Source organism: Alternaria arbusti (genome assembly GCF_024043155.1).
Source record: "Alternaria arbusti strain BMP 1465 chromosome Unknown scaffold_3, whole genome shotgun sequence".
NCBI lineage: Eukaryota > Fungi > Ascomycota > Dothideomycetes > Pleosporales > Pleosporaceae > Alternaria > Alternaria arbusti.
The window spans coordinates 2,621,519-2,637,240 of NW_026249943.1; the positions used below are offsets into that span (position 1 = coordinate 2,621,519).

The 15,722-nt window shown below is 53.0% G+C and overlaps 4 protein-coding genes across 4 annotated transcripts; 1 reads left to right on the plus strand and 3 right to left on the minus strand.

Annotated features, from left to right (window-relative positions):
* Nucleotides 1-926: 926 nt before the first annotated feature.
* Nucleotides 927-1,912, minus strand: J4E86_003565 (uncharacterized protein; the record flags this gene model as incomplete). Its single annotated transcript, XM_051444118.1, has 2 exons — nucleotides 927-1,196; nucleotides 1,250-1,912. 2 exons carry the CDS (start codon nucleotides 1,910-1,912, stop codon nucleotides 927-929), a joined length of 933 nt encoding a protein of 310 aa, XP_051305613.1.
* A 1,342-nt stretch (nucleotides 1,913-3,254) lies between these two features.
* Nucleotides 3,255-4,613, plus strand: GLD1_1 (mitochondrial glycerol dehydrogenase Gld1; the record flags this gene model as incomplete). Its single annotated transcript, XM_051444119.1, has 4 exons — nucleotides 3,255-3,301; nucleotides 3,356-3,443; nucleotides 3,541-3,554; nucleotides 3,767-4,613. The coding sequence occupies 4 exons, from the start codon at nucleotides 3,255-3,257 to the stop codon at nucleotides 4,611-4,613; spliced, it is 996 nt and encodes a 331-aa protein (XP_051305614.1).
* A 2,433-nt stretch (nucleotides 4,614-7,046) lies between these two features.
* Nucleotides 7,047-9,491, minus strand: J4E86_003567 (uncharacterized protein; the record flags this gene model as incomplete). Its single annotated transcript, XM_051444120.1, has 2 exons — nucleotides 7,047-7,426; nucleotides 7,463-9,491. The coding sequence occupies 2 exons, from the start codon at nucleotides 9,489-9,491 to the stop codon at nucleotides 7,047-7,049; spliced, it is 2,409 nt and encodes an 802-aa protein (XP_051305615.1).
* Nucleotides 9,492-9,941: 450 nt separating this feature from the next.
* Nucleotides 9,942-15,293, minus strand: J4E86_003568 (uncharacterized protein; the record flags this gene model as incomplete). The annotated part of the gene is made up of 2 exons (XM_051444121.1): nucleotides 9,942-10,499; nucleotides 10,551-15,293. The coding sequence occupies 2 exons, from the start codon at nucleotides 15,291-15,293 to the stop codon at nucleotides 9,942-9,944; spliced, it is 5,301 nt and encodes a 1,766-aa protein (XP_051305616.1).
* Nucleotides 15,294-15,722: the final 429 nt, after the last annotated feature.

Genomic DNA, 15,722 nt, shown 5'->3' on the forward strand with positions numbered 1-15,722 from the left:
TACTGGGGATTCCGACAAGATGAGACTTGGCGTGGAGAACCATGACTACCGTATACTGTAATAAGCTCAGCGGACAAGAACGGCCGGGAGAGGTCGAGTTGCTTAAATGATGACACGCAGCACGGATGTAGCAGTCGGCCCGTCGCGGGAACGTCAAAGCAAAACCTTTCCGCTGCTTAAGAGCTCTTGACGCGTGGCATAAGCATGATGCGACGACCAGGAAGCCACAGACCCCGAAGTCGAACATAACGTTGGATTGTGTAGATCAAAGAACGTGGGAGTAGTTCCTGCAGGTCCCACAGATCCGCCTAAATACCCAGACCTAGACCCTTCCATTACGTTGTACAACATCACCCATCGTTAGCTTGCACGCAGATCGATACCGCCGTGCAGCGCCGCCGCTACTCATCGAAGGCGTGCAACAATCAGGGAAACACGACCGCCAAAGCGGCGGCGCATTGCTGGATCTGTAAAAATCTCCGCTGTCGACCCGGATACGTCGACGAAACAGAAGCGGGCCGACGAAAGCTCTCTGTTCAGTCATCAAGTTGTTTCTGCTTCAGCCTTGGCGTGTATAGTGTCCAAACTTGCCAAGGGAGCGAGCTGCTTGGATCCAGTGTGTACTAAACACGAGGCGGGACGCGCAGTCGAGAGAAATGACTTGATGCATGACGGCACGATGCTGAGTATGTCGAGAGGAAACTGGATGATGTAAGAATATGGCATCCGGCTCCTCCGCATCGACGGCAATGCCCAACCAACTTTACCAACCAATCCATGAAATAAGTGAACATCCACATGACATAGATGACCTAGAAGTCTATATTGCCTTAGCGGATTGTTAAGGTTCGCATCTATACCATCACGGACTGCGGCACAGCTGTTCGATCTCTTCTTTATGAGATGAACTAATCTATTCTTAGCGATCAGTATCCAGGCCACACTACCTCGTCGCATTCGGGATGCTTAAAGGCTCCATTGCTCATCTCGTACTCGTACTCCAGATCAGGTTGAAACTCCCAGTATAGGCTCTCAGCATCGGCCCCCATTTTGTATGTATATGCCGCTGCATCGTCGTCGACGTAGACCTTCGGGACGCCGTTGGCCGCTGCCGCTTCTATCTTCAACTGGACATCGCAAGAGCGTTCCATGAGGGTGTACAAGAACGCGGCTTCGTCGACGGTACCTCCTACCGTCTGTGTGGTATTAGCTGAATGCCGGTCGCGGGATCGCGCACTGGGAGACGTACCAATAGGCCGTGGTTTTGTAGAACAAGACCTTTTCCCTTTGGTCCTAATGCCGCTGCCAGCCTCTTGCCTTCTGCCTCATCGAGGACAACGCCGCCAAAGTCATCATAGACGGCTTGCGCATCGCCGTAGAAGTAGCATACGTCTTGATTCAGCATCTCCAATGGCTTCGCAAAGGCGCTCCACGCTTTGCCTGCCTTTCCATGGCAATGGCATGCCGCGTTGACGTCTGGCCGCGCCTTGTGTATTGCCGAGTGGATAAGGAAGCCAGCTGCGTTTGCAGGTCTGCTCTGGTTTCCGCCCACCACCTTGCCATCGTAATCAACAAGGACCATGTCGGATGCCTTCAGGAGACCGAAGTGCTTTCCGAGCGGGTTTGTCCAGAAATTGTGCGGGTGCTCTGGGTCTCGCACCGAGATGTGACCCGACATGCCTTCGGTCAGGCCGTGCCTTGCGAAGACGCGAAAAGCACCCGCCATGTGCGATAGGATCCATGCGCGCTGCTTATCGTACGAGGAGAAGAGGGGGATGCCGGGGAGGCAGACGCCCTGCGAGATGGCTTGCAACGGCGTCAACTCCTTGGTCGCGTCATCTTTGGATCGTGGGACGAGCTGCTTGGGTTGCGCGACGGGCGCTGGCTCGACCTGGATAGCGGAGGGTGCCATGTTGGAATGCGATGCGATGCGATGCGATGGGGTCTAGCTGTGGGTAAGTAGGCCGTGTAAGTTGCAATGGATCAAAGATGGGCTTGAGTCGAAGCTCTTGGATGCGCCGTTTTTATACCCGTGGACTTCAGACGACCGCGATCAGGCCGATGTTATCGCCTCAAAGGGCGCGTCGAGTGGAGAAGAGTGCGATAACGGTCCAGTCGAGCTCAAGATGCGCTGCGGGGTGCCGCCCTAGTCGCCGGCTAACTTATCACCGGCCCTTTCTCCACGCCGCTGCCACATCAACGACTATCCAACCAATTCACACGACGAAGAAGATGAACCGAACCTTGCAGCCGACAGCATGAACAGGTTAGAAGGTTAGGGTTCCGGCATTAGCGTCGAGGCCACCAAATCATATGACAAGAGTTCTCAAGGCAACGCGTTTCGTTCTTCTCCTGAGTAGAATGAGCCCTTTGTCCATGCCGCCACTTCGATAACTGTCCAACGGCGAGCAGCACCGACCGCATTGAAGGCTATGCTTGTCAATGTGAGGGAGATCGAAGAGCTTGCTCTATACTGCAAGCAGCCCAGCCATGCTGTGTCGCTTCGCATTTCCTCGCTGGCAATCACATGTCCGCAGCATCACGAACAAGGATCAGGAATCGTCTGCCTTCAGCTCTCGATCGGCATGCCGGCACCTGAAGTACAGCTCACTATCTCATATACATGGCAGCGTTGGGGCCAATTCCGAGTAACATCATATAATACATCTTTCTTCGATCGGACGCAGATTCCATCCAGGCAGATGAAGGCGGCTCGTTCGAAAGTGATTAGCAAGAGGAAGATAGTTCTGCTTGAAGATATTGTCGATTTGGGACGTTGATAAAACGCTGAGAAGAAGTCATTGCGTACGTATACCCCTAGGCCTACATCGACGTTGTTGTGGGATCTGGCAGAAAGAAACGTGTTACTTCGTTCTCTCGCAGCCAAGATGAGACGCGGAGCATCTCGTCAGCCCATCGAAGTCTCGGTGGCATTACAACCGAAAGGTTCGCCCCACCAAGGCGCAGCCGCAAGGTAGGTCCTCCCAAATCACGATAGCGGGGTGCATCTTCGTCGCGAGAGCAAGTAATTATCCCGCCAGGCCAGCCAACATGGTGCTGTGCCTTGCTGTATACGTCCGACATCCCACGTCTTGGAGTAATTTCTGCAAGACATACATAAACCCTCCCGGCCGACACGATGGCCGAGAGCGCTCGAGATGCGATATTTAAAGAGGTCAATTCTGCCTTCCTTGATCAAATCACCCACCCCACGTTATTCGTTCCCAGCATTCAAACCTCAAGTATCATTCAGGATGTCTTCAGGCAAGACCGTCACCCTTAGCTCTGGCTACAAGATCCCGTATGTTGTTCCAGCCTGTGCTTATGATGATTCGTTGTTCTGACGTCGCTTTAGTCAATTGGGATACGGTACATGGCAAGCCGCTCCTGGTGAAGTCGGCAACGGTGTCTACGAGGCACTAAAGATCGGATACCGTCACTTGGTAAGTCTCCGAGACCCTGAAGATCCTGGAACCGTTTACATCCATCTTTTGAACGACAATTGTGTTCCGTTTTCAACGGCTAACTCGATCAAATTAGGATCTTGCAAAGATGTATGTGCACCATCACAACTTACACTCACAATGCCTTTTTCACCCATCTCACCTCGGCCTTGTCTCTACCTGACGTGGAACAATTTTCCGTCAGCGTTGTTGGAAGTCCAACTGCAATGCCCCTCAGTGGAGATGGAAGCTTAGGAAGCTATGACCATACCCCACTAGCACTCCTGAGAACACAAGCTGACGAGATATTCCACCAATCACAGCTACGAGAACCAAAAGGAAGTTGCGCAGGGCATCAAGCGCGCATACAAGGACATCCCAGGTCTGAAGCGTGAGGACATCTTCATCACGGGAAAACTGTGGAACTCTCAGCATGATCCTGCCACTGTAGAGGCAGCTCTCGATGACACTCTCGCTGAACTTGAGCTGGAGTATCTCGACCTGTACCTCATTCACTGGCCTGTCAACTTCGGGCCTGGAAAGGACCCTCACTCGGATCTGTTCCCCATGACATCTAATCCTAATGAGGTTAACATTGACAACTCCATCCCTAACAGCGAGACATGGAAGGCCATGAACAAGCTGCCAAAGAGCAAAGTCCGCTCGGTGGGCGTCTCCAACTTCACATACAAAACCTTGAAGGCTTTGGTTGAGAAGACTGGCCTCGTGCCCGCCGTCAACCAAATCGAGCGTCACCCCATCCTCCCCAGCAAGGAGCTCGTCGCTTACGCCAAGGAGAAGAACATCCACATCACCGCCTACTCCGCCTTTGGCAACAACTTCTTCGACATCCCACTGCTCATCCACCGCCCTGAGATCAAAGCAATTGCGGAGAAGAAGGGCGCCACACCCGCGCAGGTCATCCTGGCATGGTCTCAAGTCGGCGGCCACTCTGTCATTCCCAAGTCTGTTACTCCGTCGCGCATTGCTGAGAACTTCAAGGAGATCGAGCTGGACGACGAAGACATCAAGGCGATTACCAAGTTCTCGGATGAGCACCAGGGAAGGAGAAGGTACAATGTTCCCTACACGGCGAACAAGCCTAGATGGAGCATCAACATCTTCGATGAGCCAGAGGAGCAGGAGGCGCCCAACAAGGTCGTCTTGTAGATAGAGTAAGCCTATAGGTAGCCACAATACTTACCAATGTTGACTTGAGCTTCTCGAACGACTACGCGTTTGGATAAGCGTGGGTTGTTGGGAGTGAATTACTGCGTCAAGCTAGATCGTATCCTTGCTCGGTGAGGATATGAGTATGATAACGCCAATTCGTTATCAGCTCTTGGGTAAGGGGGTTGAGGGTGCGACGCGTAAATTTGGAGGACTGAACTACCTAGGTAGCACGTACCGCCTAGTGGCGGGCTAGTATCCTTTCAGTTAGGTCAAATCACGTATCTGCGTCACACACGCCGCGTCGCGTAACTCCGCTACCCACAGCTTCAATAACGCCATCTCTTGTTTGTGTCGTGTCACACTCGATGCCTTCTATGACTTCCTTACACAGGCCTTGCAGTCATCGTTAAACCGATCATGCTGTCCAGCGCTCTTCACGACGCCAGCAACGCGAACAACGTATCTTCATCGAGGACTCTGGCTCGTCTGGTATCTTGAGGAAGAAAGATTTATTTTGTCATCATTCAAGGAGCAGAAGGAGCGCAGCCACGTCGGTGGTCAGCCTACATAGTCGCTTCATGTGCCACTGGAAACTCGACACCTACCACACCACTTGGCTCAGCGCGAACAGGACCTCTACATGCCATCGTTGATCTGCACTCCACCAGGTAAGCTCTTCAACCCTGCTCAGTAAGTTAGCACAGTGCCTTGGTGTCTAGTGCTGCGCTTACATGTCTCAAATCCGTCGACATCCTCAACCACCGTCTGCGGAATACTGCATTTCATCGCATCTTCGTCGCTCTGCCTCTCCAACTCGCTGCATTGATCGTTACTGCAGCGTGCATCCAGCGCTCGCTGCAGCGCATCGCCTTTCCAACCAAACATATAATCACCGTGGTTCCCATGGCCGGTTCTACAACCAGTCGTTAGCATGATCACGGTCCTTCGCGCGTTTGAACGGGAAGAGGAGGCCTTACGCGTCGCCCATACTGAACACAAAAGGTTGCGTCCCTTCCTCGCCCCAAAGCTCAGGAGTATTGAATGGGGTCGTGTCAAACATGACCTCATACATGACTTGCGGTAGCTGCACGGGAAAACCCTCTGGACACTTGCCCCTCTGCTGCTCGGGTGTATACGGAAATGTCGCCATGGGCGGGAAATATGGCTCATACGGGATCTCTGCATATGCGACGTGGCTCTGGTGATCCGGTGAGTCCAGATTGACGCCGTCCCAGCATGTAGGAAAGGAGACTTGGGTACGAATACCACCTTCGCACATGCGGTTGGGGAGGAATGTTGTATCCTCTCCTGTACATGGCGCGCCACCAAAGGGCTGTGAGTCCTTGTAAATGCAGCGATGGCAGATCCCGCGGGATTCGCCGGTCGTATTGCGAAGAATTGGGTTGCCAGCGAGCATGCGGAAACCCTAATGAGAAGTCAGCAACGAAGTTCGTTTTGAAGGCAAGCGAAAGCGCTTTCGCCCTCAAGAGTGGGAGACGAACGGGTCTGAACGCAGTCACGTTGCTGAAGCCATCATATGGAGGTATGTAGTACACTGTCATACCGCCTCTCTGGTTTAGCCCAAGATTGGGGAACTGCTGGACACGTTTGTAGGTGCCATTTTGAGGTGCGCGGTAGTATAACGCTGCAGTCCAGTAGTTGCTATGTTTCGTCAGCTATGGCTCCGCTTCGGCCAGTCGCCCCATGGCATACCTGAAGTCTTCGCTGAAAGTACACGTGGTACACGTACTCCTCTCGACCAGATCATACTCCACAGGCTTCATGTCAGCCTGAAAGCTGTTTCCCCCGACGATTTGGTGGGTATGTGGACTTCCAACGACTCCAGGGTTGACCAAGGGGTCCAGTCGCTCGACGGTGAGTTGAGAACATGCGAAGCGCATCATCGCGGCGCCGCGACTGACATTCTGAGCTAGCGCCGCACTGATGAGCGTGGCCGCTACGAGGATTAAGTTCTTCATGGTGATTAGACGGCGGAGCAGATATCTTTTGCAGACCAGTCAACAGGACGACCGTCGTTCAGACCAGATGAATATCTATGGAGAGACCTGTGCAGTCATCTATGTGGGGCGCACAAGTGCCGGGACCCAAGCAGTCTTGTCCAAGGCAACTCCCTTCTAAAGGTTCCAGTACAGTGGATTCTGCGACGTTGGGCCATTCGAGGGAGTGGTGTACAGTGCACTCGCATATTGAGCGACCAGGGTCTACCCAATCATGCATCTACCGCACGATAACATCACAGGCTTCTGATAGTCCAACTAGTGACGAGGCACTCAACTACATTCAACGTTGTATTCATCTCCTACTGGCACAGAGCAACATTCCGTTCCATTGCTTTGGACAAGCTGACACTGATTTAAACTACCATTATGTCGAGCAATACAGGATCTTGACGAAATGGCAGGCGAGACATCAATTAAAGATGTCCAGAACGCTCAGCTTGTTCATCCGATCCACAAAAGGCTCTTTCCAACGAGGGGTGTCGTCTTCATAAGGTCGGAACCGCTGAACCTCAATCCGCGGGATCGTCCCTCCTTCTTCAACCCAGAGCCACCTCCGATACTCCCTGAGCTCCTGGGGCCAAAAGTCGCAAGGGTCCATGTCCGCATTCCAGTCATTAGGAGGGTACCAACGCGGGTCTTCAATCTCAAAGAAGACTTCTGTCACTTTGAAAAGAATCTTCCCATGCTCGTCCTTGCCAGCGGGTATCTTGGTCTCGCGGTACTTGGTCGCGCCCGCGGGGACTTCGCGCCTGATGACCTTCTCCCATGGCTCGTCGTAGACATCTGGCTCTTCAATCGGATTTGTTCAGTCTTGGTCCCGATAACCTGGATGGCAAGGATATCGGCCATGGGCATCGATGGTATCCAGCTCATAGTAGGTCGGCTCCAGGCGCCACTTCCTGCGTCGTGCAACAGGATTCAGAGGACCTTCGACAAATGTTGCAACGGAGCGTATGCGCAGCCAGTCCCACTCCGATTTGTCCTCTATTAGGCGCTCAAAGCGGAAGGTGACGCCCGCATAGCTAGCGCGATCCTCGATCTCCAAGTCCACAGCACCGAAGCGAACTTTGATGATCCTGGGTTCGTCAGCCTCCTCGGGAATGAGTTTGGAGGACTCAGGTTTGGCGCGGAAACACTCAGACTTAGAGTTCCCATGATCGTGGTACCGGGCGCAGAAATCTTGGAGATTTCCCTCGCCCCGTCTGAACTCCTGGACAACGTCGCAAGGCCCGACCATCATTAAGAGAACGGTGTGGAGATACCAGTCTATCACGAAAGCCCTGTTCAGATGACGCTTTTGCGCTTCCACCTTGTCTCGTAAGAGCTCGACTTGGTCGAACAATGACTCGAGCACTACCATACGGATCTTATCATTGGCCTTGGTGTGCTCCCAAAGTAAGTTGATGTCGTCAATTCTGAAGCTCATGAACTGGATGGTGTTGTCGCAATCCTGCATGGTAACTTTCCCCTCTTCATGCTCTTTGACAAGCTCGATTTCTTGCTTGAAAGACAAGACAATTTCGTCAAGGATCATATCGCTGACCTCCGTAGTCCCCATCGCTTGGGAGAGCCGGTATGTCTCGAACAAATCGCTCATCGCGATGGATGGTGTGCCGTTATCACGGTGAATGAAGCTTGTGTCATCGTATGGCTCCAGGCGGTATATGCGTCTCGGGAAAGTGTGACGAGGACCTAGAAAAACCGAAGTGTACCACCGATCGAAATTATCGAGAGAGTACTCAAGAAAGTGTTGGTCGTTGATCGGTAGCCGGTCCATGACCTCTTGCGTTACCCAGCGATTGACGCCACCACCTTGCCCAGGCGGAAATACCACAAGCTGAACAGCCTCGCCGTCGTAGAGCAATGGGTTAATGATAGGTTCTTTGCCCAGAACCGGAGACACTTCGCTTGTATCTGGAAGGAAATGCTTCAGCTCTGCGTACAAGGGGATGTCGTACTCGGCAAGCCCGAGGGGGCTCGTGGCGAAGTAAACTCCCGTGAGCTCAAAGACTGCCTTATTGGCTGACGCGAAACGCTTACGTACGCCTTCTGCACTAACATTGCCCAGTTGTGCCATCTTGTCCCAAGCGACTGGCTCCTGTTGCCATGGCCTACGTAGCTCATAGGCCTTTTCGCATCTTTTGGAAACTTTGGAATCGATGACGACTTTACTCCAATCGACTGGACAACTGGATTGGTCGTGATAGGGGGGCGTTGGCGCTGGGAAATCGTAGTCCCACGGTGTGATCGCTGGGCGAGGTGGTGGACTGAAGACTGTGTTTGTCAGCTGGAAACGCTTATGGCAAGGACGAGGGAGTTTCATACAGGTCGCTCGAGCGCGCAGTTGTTCCGTAACCACTGCGGCGCCGTCTTCTTCCTCTACACCATCCTCCTCTTCCTCGAAAGCATAAGACTCTTCCTCCGAAGCAGAAGGCTCTTCCTCTGAAGCATTGTCGTCTTCCGTCTCCATGATGTACACGTCTTCAGTACCTGACACAGCGCTGTTGTGAACCTTGGTCTTCGCAGCCCTCAACTCTGTCGACATTGTCATCGAGCTTTGTGTAGGCCTATCGTTCGTTGCGACATGCACTGCGCCAGTAGCTGATACACTACTAGAGGCTATAGTGCGACTCGTGATGCTCGCGGCAGGACCTGGAGCTACATTGCGCTTCGCATGGGTGGTCTTCAGACGCTTTGCCGGCGTCTTCTGGACGTCTGTGTGCCCGTTCGGAAGGAGATAGTCGCTGGTAGGAGCTGTCAAGGATGGATCGCTGCGCTGCGCCATATCAGAGCCGCTCTTGGAGATCGGGTTCGCTTCTTCGGCCTTGCGCTTCTTGCTAGATGACTGCGACATTACTGAAGCGGGTTTCATAGCCGCTGTCGATCTGGCTTGAGATGCAAGGGAGATGGTGGGCATACGTTGCCGGAAGTCAATGGAGTATTCCCGCGAGTGTGATACGCGGTATGCAAGGTAACGTGAAATCAGGTGCAGTATAGGGAGATGGACCCGTCATTTATATGCGGAAGGGGAGTGCCCGTTATCCAGGCCCCAGCGAAGAGCACATAGTAGCTGCACTGACCTCGTCAGCGGTCTTCTGGGGCAAACTGGTGACATCTGCCCGATACACGAGTGAAAGCATTCGTTGATAGTGGTGAATGCTAAGAATGACATGTGATGGATGATGTAGCAAAACAACATGAGACGAGGAACTGAGAGCAATGGATGTGATAAGCAGATGAGTGCATGTATTTGCCCATATATATATCGAGCCGCTAATGTATACCGAGCACATACAACAACTAACTACTGTAGCATGCCTTCCAAACTCTCTCCCAAAATCTCCTCCATACCATTCTTCCACCTCTGGCACTCCCTCTCGACCATCTCATCGTCATCTTCCATGAGCTCACTGATGAACGGCAGCATCTCGGGAAGTAGACCCAGCCACTCTTCTCCTAATCTCCTCGTCAAGCTCTGCTCACACAGCACTGTCGCTAACCTAGTGTTCCTGTCGTCGCTCCTCATGTTCTTCAGCAATATGCTGTTCATCTCGCGATGGTTCTCCATGGATGATGCAGATGCAACAGCAAGTTCGGTGATGGTAGGAATGACGTTGTTGGTGTTGTCCTCTGGTGTAGATGTCGATGCAGATGGTAGGCTGAGCAGGGACAGCAGGGGCGGCATGATGGTGCCGAAGTGAGATGGCGCTTGCCAGAAGCCGTCTTGATCGTGCTGGAATGTCTTCTGGAGAGCGTCAAGCACAGCCCTGCGTGTGGTAACATCAGAGTCTTCTTTAGCAAGTTCAGTCAGTAGCTTCGCCGCATGCTCGATGATGTAGCTCGAATAGCTTGTTACGAGAGACTAGTTGTGTGTTAGTGACATTTTGATCTAGAATGATAGAGCAAGACGTACCTTGAACTTGTCGAAGAACGCGCCGAGGAACTTGTAGAAAGTGACAGCCTGTTGAGGCTTGCTCGACAGTGGGCCCTCCTGGTCCACAAGCTGAACGAAGAACGGTCGGAATGTAGCATCGCTGAGCTTCAGTACCATAGAGATGACAGAGTCAATAAGCGTAAGCTCCAGCTGCTCCAGCTCCTCCTCATCAACTTCGACGGTAGTAGATTGGACCGTCTCACGTAGTCGGAAAGTTTGCAGAAGTAGAGTGAAGAGCGGCGGACTGGCTTTGACAAGCTTGGCCTTGGTCTGATTGTTGACAGTCGCGCGCAAAAGCTCAAGCTGCTCAAGTGAAGCATCGAAGCCTTGAGAAGCGGCATGTGGCCACGTTGACTTGATAGCAGCGAACACTTCCTGAGCACCGAGATGCTCAGCTACACTCTGGAAGAAACTGCTGCGGCTTTCGTCGCAGGACTGTTCCAGATCGGCAGCGGCAGAGCGTTGGCATAGTCGAAGAGCGGTGTCCAAGTAGTCGCGCGAGAACATGTAGCCCAAGCGCTCGACAATGTTCGAAAGCACGGTAAACACAGCGTTGTGAAGACCAGTCTTTTCCTCTTCGATCGCATCCGATAGATATTGGAATGCTGTTGGCAACACGGTAGGGAGGAGCGAGATGGCCTCATCTTCGAGAACGTCAACGACAGATGTGAGGCAGAGGAGGGAGAGGATGCGAAGGCGATCATCGCTGCTTGAAAGCGATTGGGGACCAGACACAACTTGAGCTACTGATACAACAGCAGATACGTCCTTCTTCCCGAAGCGGTCGACGATGCGATCGATGCAGCTGACAGAGACCATCTTGGCATCCATGTCAGGTGATTGTTCCAGTAGATCCTGAACGCTAGGCAAGAAAGAGATCAGGGCCTCTACAGATTTGCGGTCATTCTGCTTGGCGGTGCCCGCGCGCAGCTCGACCGACTTGACGGCAGCTACCTGGACGTGAGAGTCTGTGCTCGCAAGAAGTAGCTGTGCTGATTTGATAAGGTCGGTCGTTGGCAGGAGGTCTAGGCAGCTGGCGAGAACACGACTACATCCGGTGTAGGTCTTGGGGTTTGTTGCAAGCTTCTTTGACAGTTGAATAGTAGTCTCGACGATGTTTGCAAAGATCTTGCGTGGTCGTTCAGGGTCATCCTTCTTTCTGTACGCTCTAGTAACGTGTGCCTTCACCTTATCGTCAAGCGCGAGATCTGTCAAACACGACAGCATACTCTGAATTGACAGGTCGAATTTGTTGTCTTTGGTCTTTTCCTTGAGGCTGAAAAGTGTTTCCGCGACCTGGGGTTTCGGTCCCACAGCATCAGTGAGGAGATCGACATATCCCTTGAAGGTGACGAGGGTGTGGACAGGTTCGAAGTGAAGTAGCAAGTCCGCACAGAACCTTCGTTGCTCCTTGCTGTGGTAGCGATCGGCAAGAAGTGCCACGATAGCCGGGAGCGAATCTTCGGGGCCTAGCGTACGAGCAAGCTCTGTGAATAGCTTCATCCTTCTGTGTAGGGGAATGTGTTCAAAGGCGGCAGTGAAACTGAGCAGCAAGTCGGACACGCCAGCGATGAAGTCTCTGTGTTTTGAGCGGAGAGAGGCAGCCAATTGAGGCACGACCCGAGAAATGGTCTTATCAACGACCTGAGCGGAATAGTCGTCATGCTGGCGAAGCAGAGTAGATCCGATGAAGGTGAAGATGGGCATGAGATTATGAAGAATAAGATCAGGAACCCATGAGGCAAGATTGGAAATGAGAAGCAGCGCGCTGTTTTGAACCTGTGGGCTGCTGGAGTGTCGAATGCAGTCGATGAGTAGGTCCGCTCGTACTGCCGATTGGTAGTCGGCGGTGTCAGCCTGCTCCTTCAATGTGTTTACGATCGGGCTTAGTGATCCCAGAATAATACTCTGAAGATACACTAGCTCAGACCCAGACTGTTGCTTGAGTGGCTGCAGTTCTGCAAAGATGCCGAAAAGGTTCTTGAACAGTGTCGGGTGCTGTCCAGGGTTTGACCCTTCAACCAACTCAAGTACCAACGTGAGCTTTCGGAGTAGTCGCTGAACATCGTCTTGAGATGAAAGCTCGACTCGAGCCATCTCACTCTTGCTTGTCCTTCGCCTTTTCGCTGAAGGCGGTCCTTCGGGCATGGAGGTGGGAGATGGAATGCTTTCCAAGAAGGTAACCAGGATGGCGGAGTCAAGGTCAACCTTGCGCAGAATCTCAACCGATCGCTCTCTACGAAGCTTGTCGAAAGAGTTGTCGCTTTCACTGGTAGATAGGCTGAGCATGCACTGAGCCAACGCGTGACGAGCTTCAGATCTGAAGGATGACCATGAGGTTTGAATACGATCAAAGGCGGCCATCACTAAAGCTTCACGCTCCGTGTTGAAGGTTCCAGAGATGATGTCCTCGAGCAGTTTCGCGCTCATCGCCTCCCTAGGCATAGTTGCGGCAATGTGAGCCCGCTCCACTTCATCGAGCGAGAGCCTTTCGCTGTCGCAGATGGTGTTCATGGAAGCTGTCGGTAAGGTTGCCCATTCGGTCAACAAGGGGATCACGGAGTTGGTACGAACGGAGTCGGAGACCTTTCCGCGGATGTTTAGCATCGGCAATAGGCCGATGCGGACACTCAATACCGGTGTAAACCTCGCGTGGCTGGCGAAAAACGCAAGGATCGAAGTCCTTGTCTGCATCTTGAACGTATTCTTCGGATGATTCTTAAGTTGTGTCCCTTCCAGGACATCGCGAAGAGCGGGAATGGCGAACTTTGAGTCCATAACGCATTCTTCGAGGATCGGCTGTAGCATCAAGGAAACAAACACGAGGAAATCTTCAGGCTTGAGTTCTGCGAGATGCTTCGACTCTTTCCCATACAGCTCGGACTTGCCCCAAGCTGGTGTTTTCGACTTGGCGGAAGCCTTTCGTGCCAGAGACCCAACGCATGCAGCCGCTGAACGTCGGATAATTGGCGATGCATCTGAAAGTGCGTGTACGAGGTATGGCAGGATGTTCTGCAAGACATGTGCAGCCTCGAGCTTTTCGAACGATGATGCGGCTGCACGGAGGGCGGCAACGCGAATGGCGACAGGCCGGGCGCTACTCCAGACGCGAGCGAGAAATGAAAGGTATAGTGGCTGCTTGAGAGCGGATTCTTGGTGTAATGCGTCCGAGGCGAGGAATCGCCGTGTTTGCTTAGTCGTCACAGCCTGCTCGAAAACGTTGGCCGCTTCTGAGAACTCGGTCGCTGATTCGGCGTCAAGGAAGCTCTTTACAATAAGCTCTGGGAGTTGTATGACAGGCTTCTCGGCTGTGTCCTCATCCGCGTCAAGCATCTCCTCGTCAGAGTCCTCGCCCGGAATATCTTCAATTTCGAAGGTTTGGCCAACGGTAAGTCCCAGAGACTCCAGATTGACATTGTGCTGCTTCGCCGTTTCTTGTAACGTTGCTTGTAGGTCTTTCGATTCAGCCATCCTAGTAGCGATTTGAAGTATTTCTCCATGCTCTTCGGAGCCCTGTGGACTGTCGCGGAGCAGTTGGACCAATGCCGATAGCACCATCTGAATGTGCGATGTGCCGAGGAGGCCTGAGGCGATTAGCTCACGGAAAACCCTGCAGTTCTCGTCGGAAGTATCGCTGAGGGCGCCAAGAGCACAGCCTAGAACAAGTCGTTGAACCTGGCATTGTTTTGACACTGTGGTCAGCTTCTGCACAAGCCGAGGAACCTTGAGTAATCTCCTCGATACTTTGGCTGGAACCTGCGCTTTGGAGCGCTCCATGGCGATGATGGCCAGACAGCCGAGGCATGATTGAAGGGAAGCTTCGTCGTATGCTACGATGACAGCCTCCATCAGCCCATCCAGAAGCTTGTCGCCGACCTTTGCCTGGCTCACCATCATGATGACAATGGCGTAGCAAGCCAGAACCGTGTCAGCGCCGTGCTTGGCTCGCATGCAAGTATTGAGAACCGGGAGCAGTTCCAGGACTAGCTTTTCAGTTCCCTGAGCCTGGAGATCCTTCCTGCCAGTGCTTGCATTGCTCACTATTCCGTATATAGCTTCAACGGTGATTCCCGACCAGAAGGACAGCATGTGCGAGGCCTGGTGTCCCGCCTCTACCACCTTCGCGACGTATGATTGGTATGCCTTGAAGAATTGTGGGGTGTTGATGGCGGTGTAGGCGATGGTTCGCTGCGGTACGTTGGTCGGGGCCTGGATGTACGGGAAGAGGAATCGTATGGCGTGCGGTGGTTGTGGGGGTAGGATAGAGAGCAGCGCAAGGAACTGTGGTGTGTTGTGGTAGGGCAGGTAAGTAAAGACGAGAGTCTCGGTGTTGTACTCGTGGATGCGGAATCTTCGCACCAGCCACTCGAGAGCCTTCTCTGCCGGCTTCAACAGCAGTCTTGGTCCGACCAGCGTGATGAACGCCTCGAGCACCGTGTTCAGCTTGGCGTTCTCATCCTTGGTCATCTGGGTGCGGTCCTCGGCCTTGCTCTGCTCGCTGAAGAGATTCTTGGAGAAGCGCAGGAACCGTGAGTCCAATGCGCAAAGGTCCTTGTAGCCATCGTAGCAGATGAGGTAGACGGTCTCGAAAGATTGCGACGCGGCGACTTTGGAATCGAAGAGTAGCGATTTGCCATGCGCCGACTTCTGCGCGCGCAGGTCTAGCTGATGGGTGCTCGAAGCCGCGATGGTCGCGAGCTGTTTCTGGAGCGCCGTCGCCATCTTCGGATGTTTTCGTTATTACGACAGGCTTTAGGGTATGATTCGGGTAATGCGATGAGCCATGAGACGCAGCGGGACAGCGTAGAGTTTGTCGTGGCGGATTGGTTGAAAGCTCCAAGCCGGCGATGCGCATACAAAATTTCGGGAAGCCAAGATTTCACGCTAATGGTTTTTACGGCGGGCCGCTCGAGCCAGACACGCCGCCGGACTCCCGAGCACGTGCCATGCACCTTTCATCTCTCCGAACGTCTTACCTCTGGTCTTCCATCCTTTTTGTCTTCACAGTAGAAGACATACACCTGCCAGTCCTGTTTCTGTGAAGAACATGTCTGACTCCTCAATGCGCAATCCGTCTCTTGACTCATGACTACGCGCGTCGCATAGATTCCTGTACTCACAGCAGCGACCACAACTATGATGCTGGTCTGA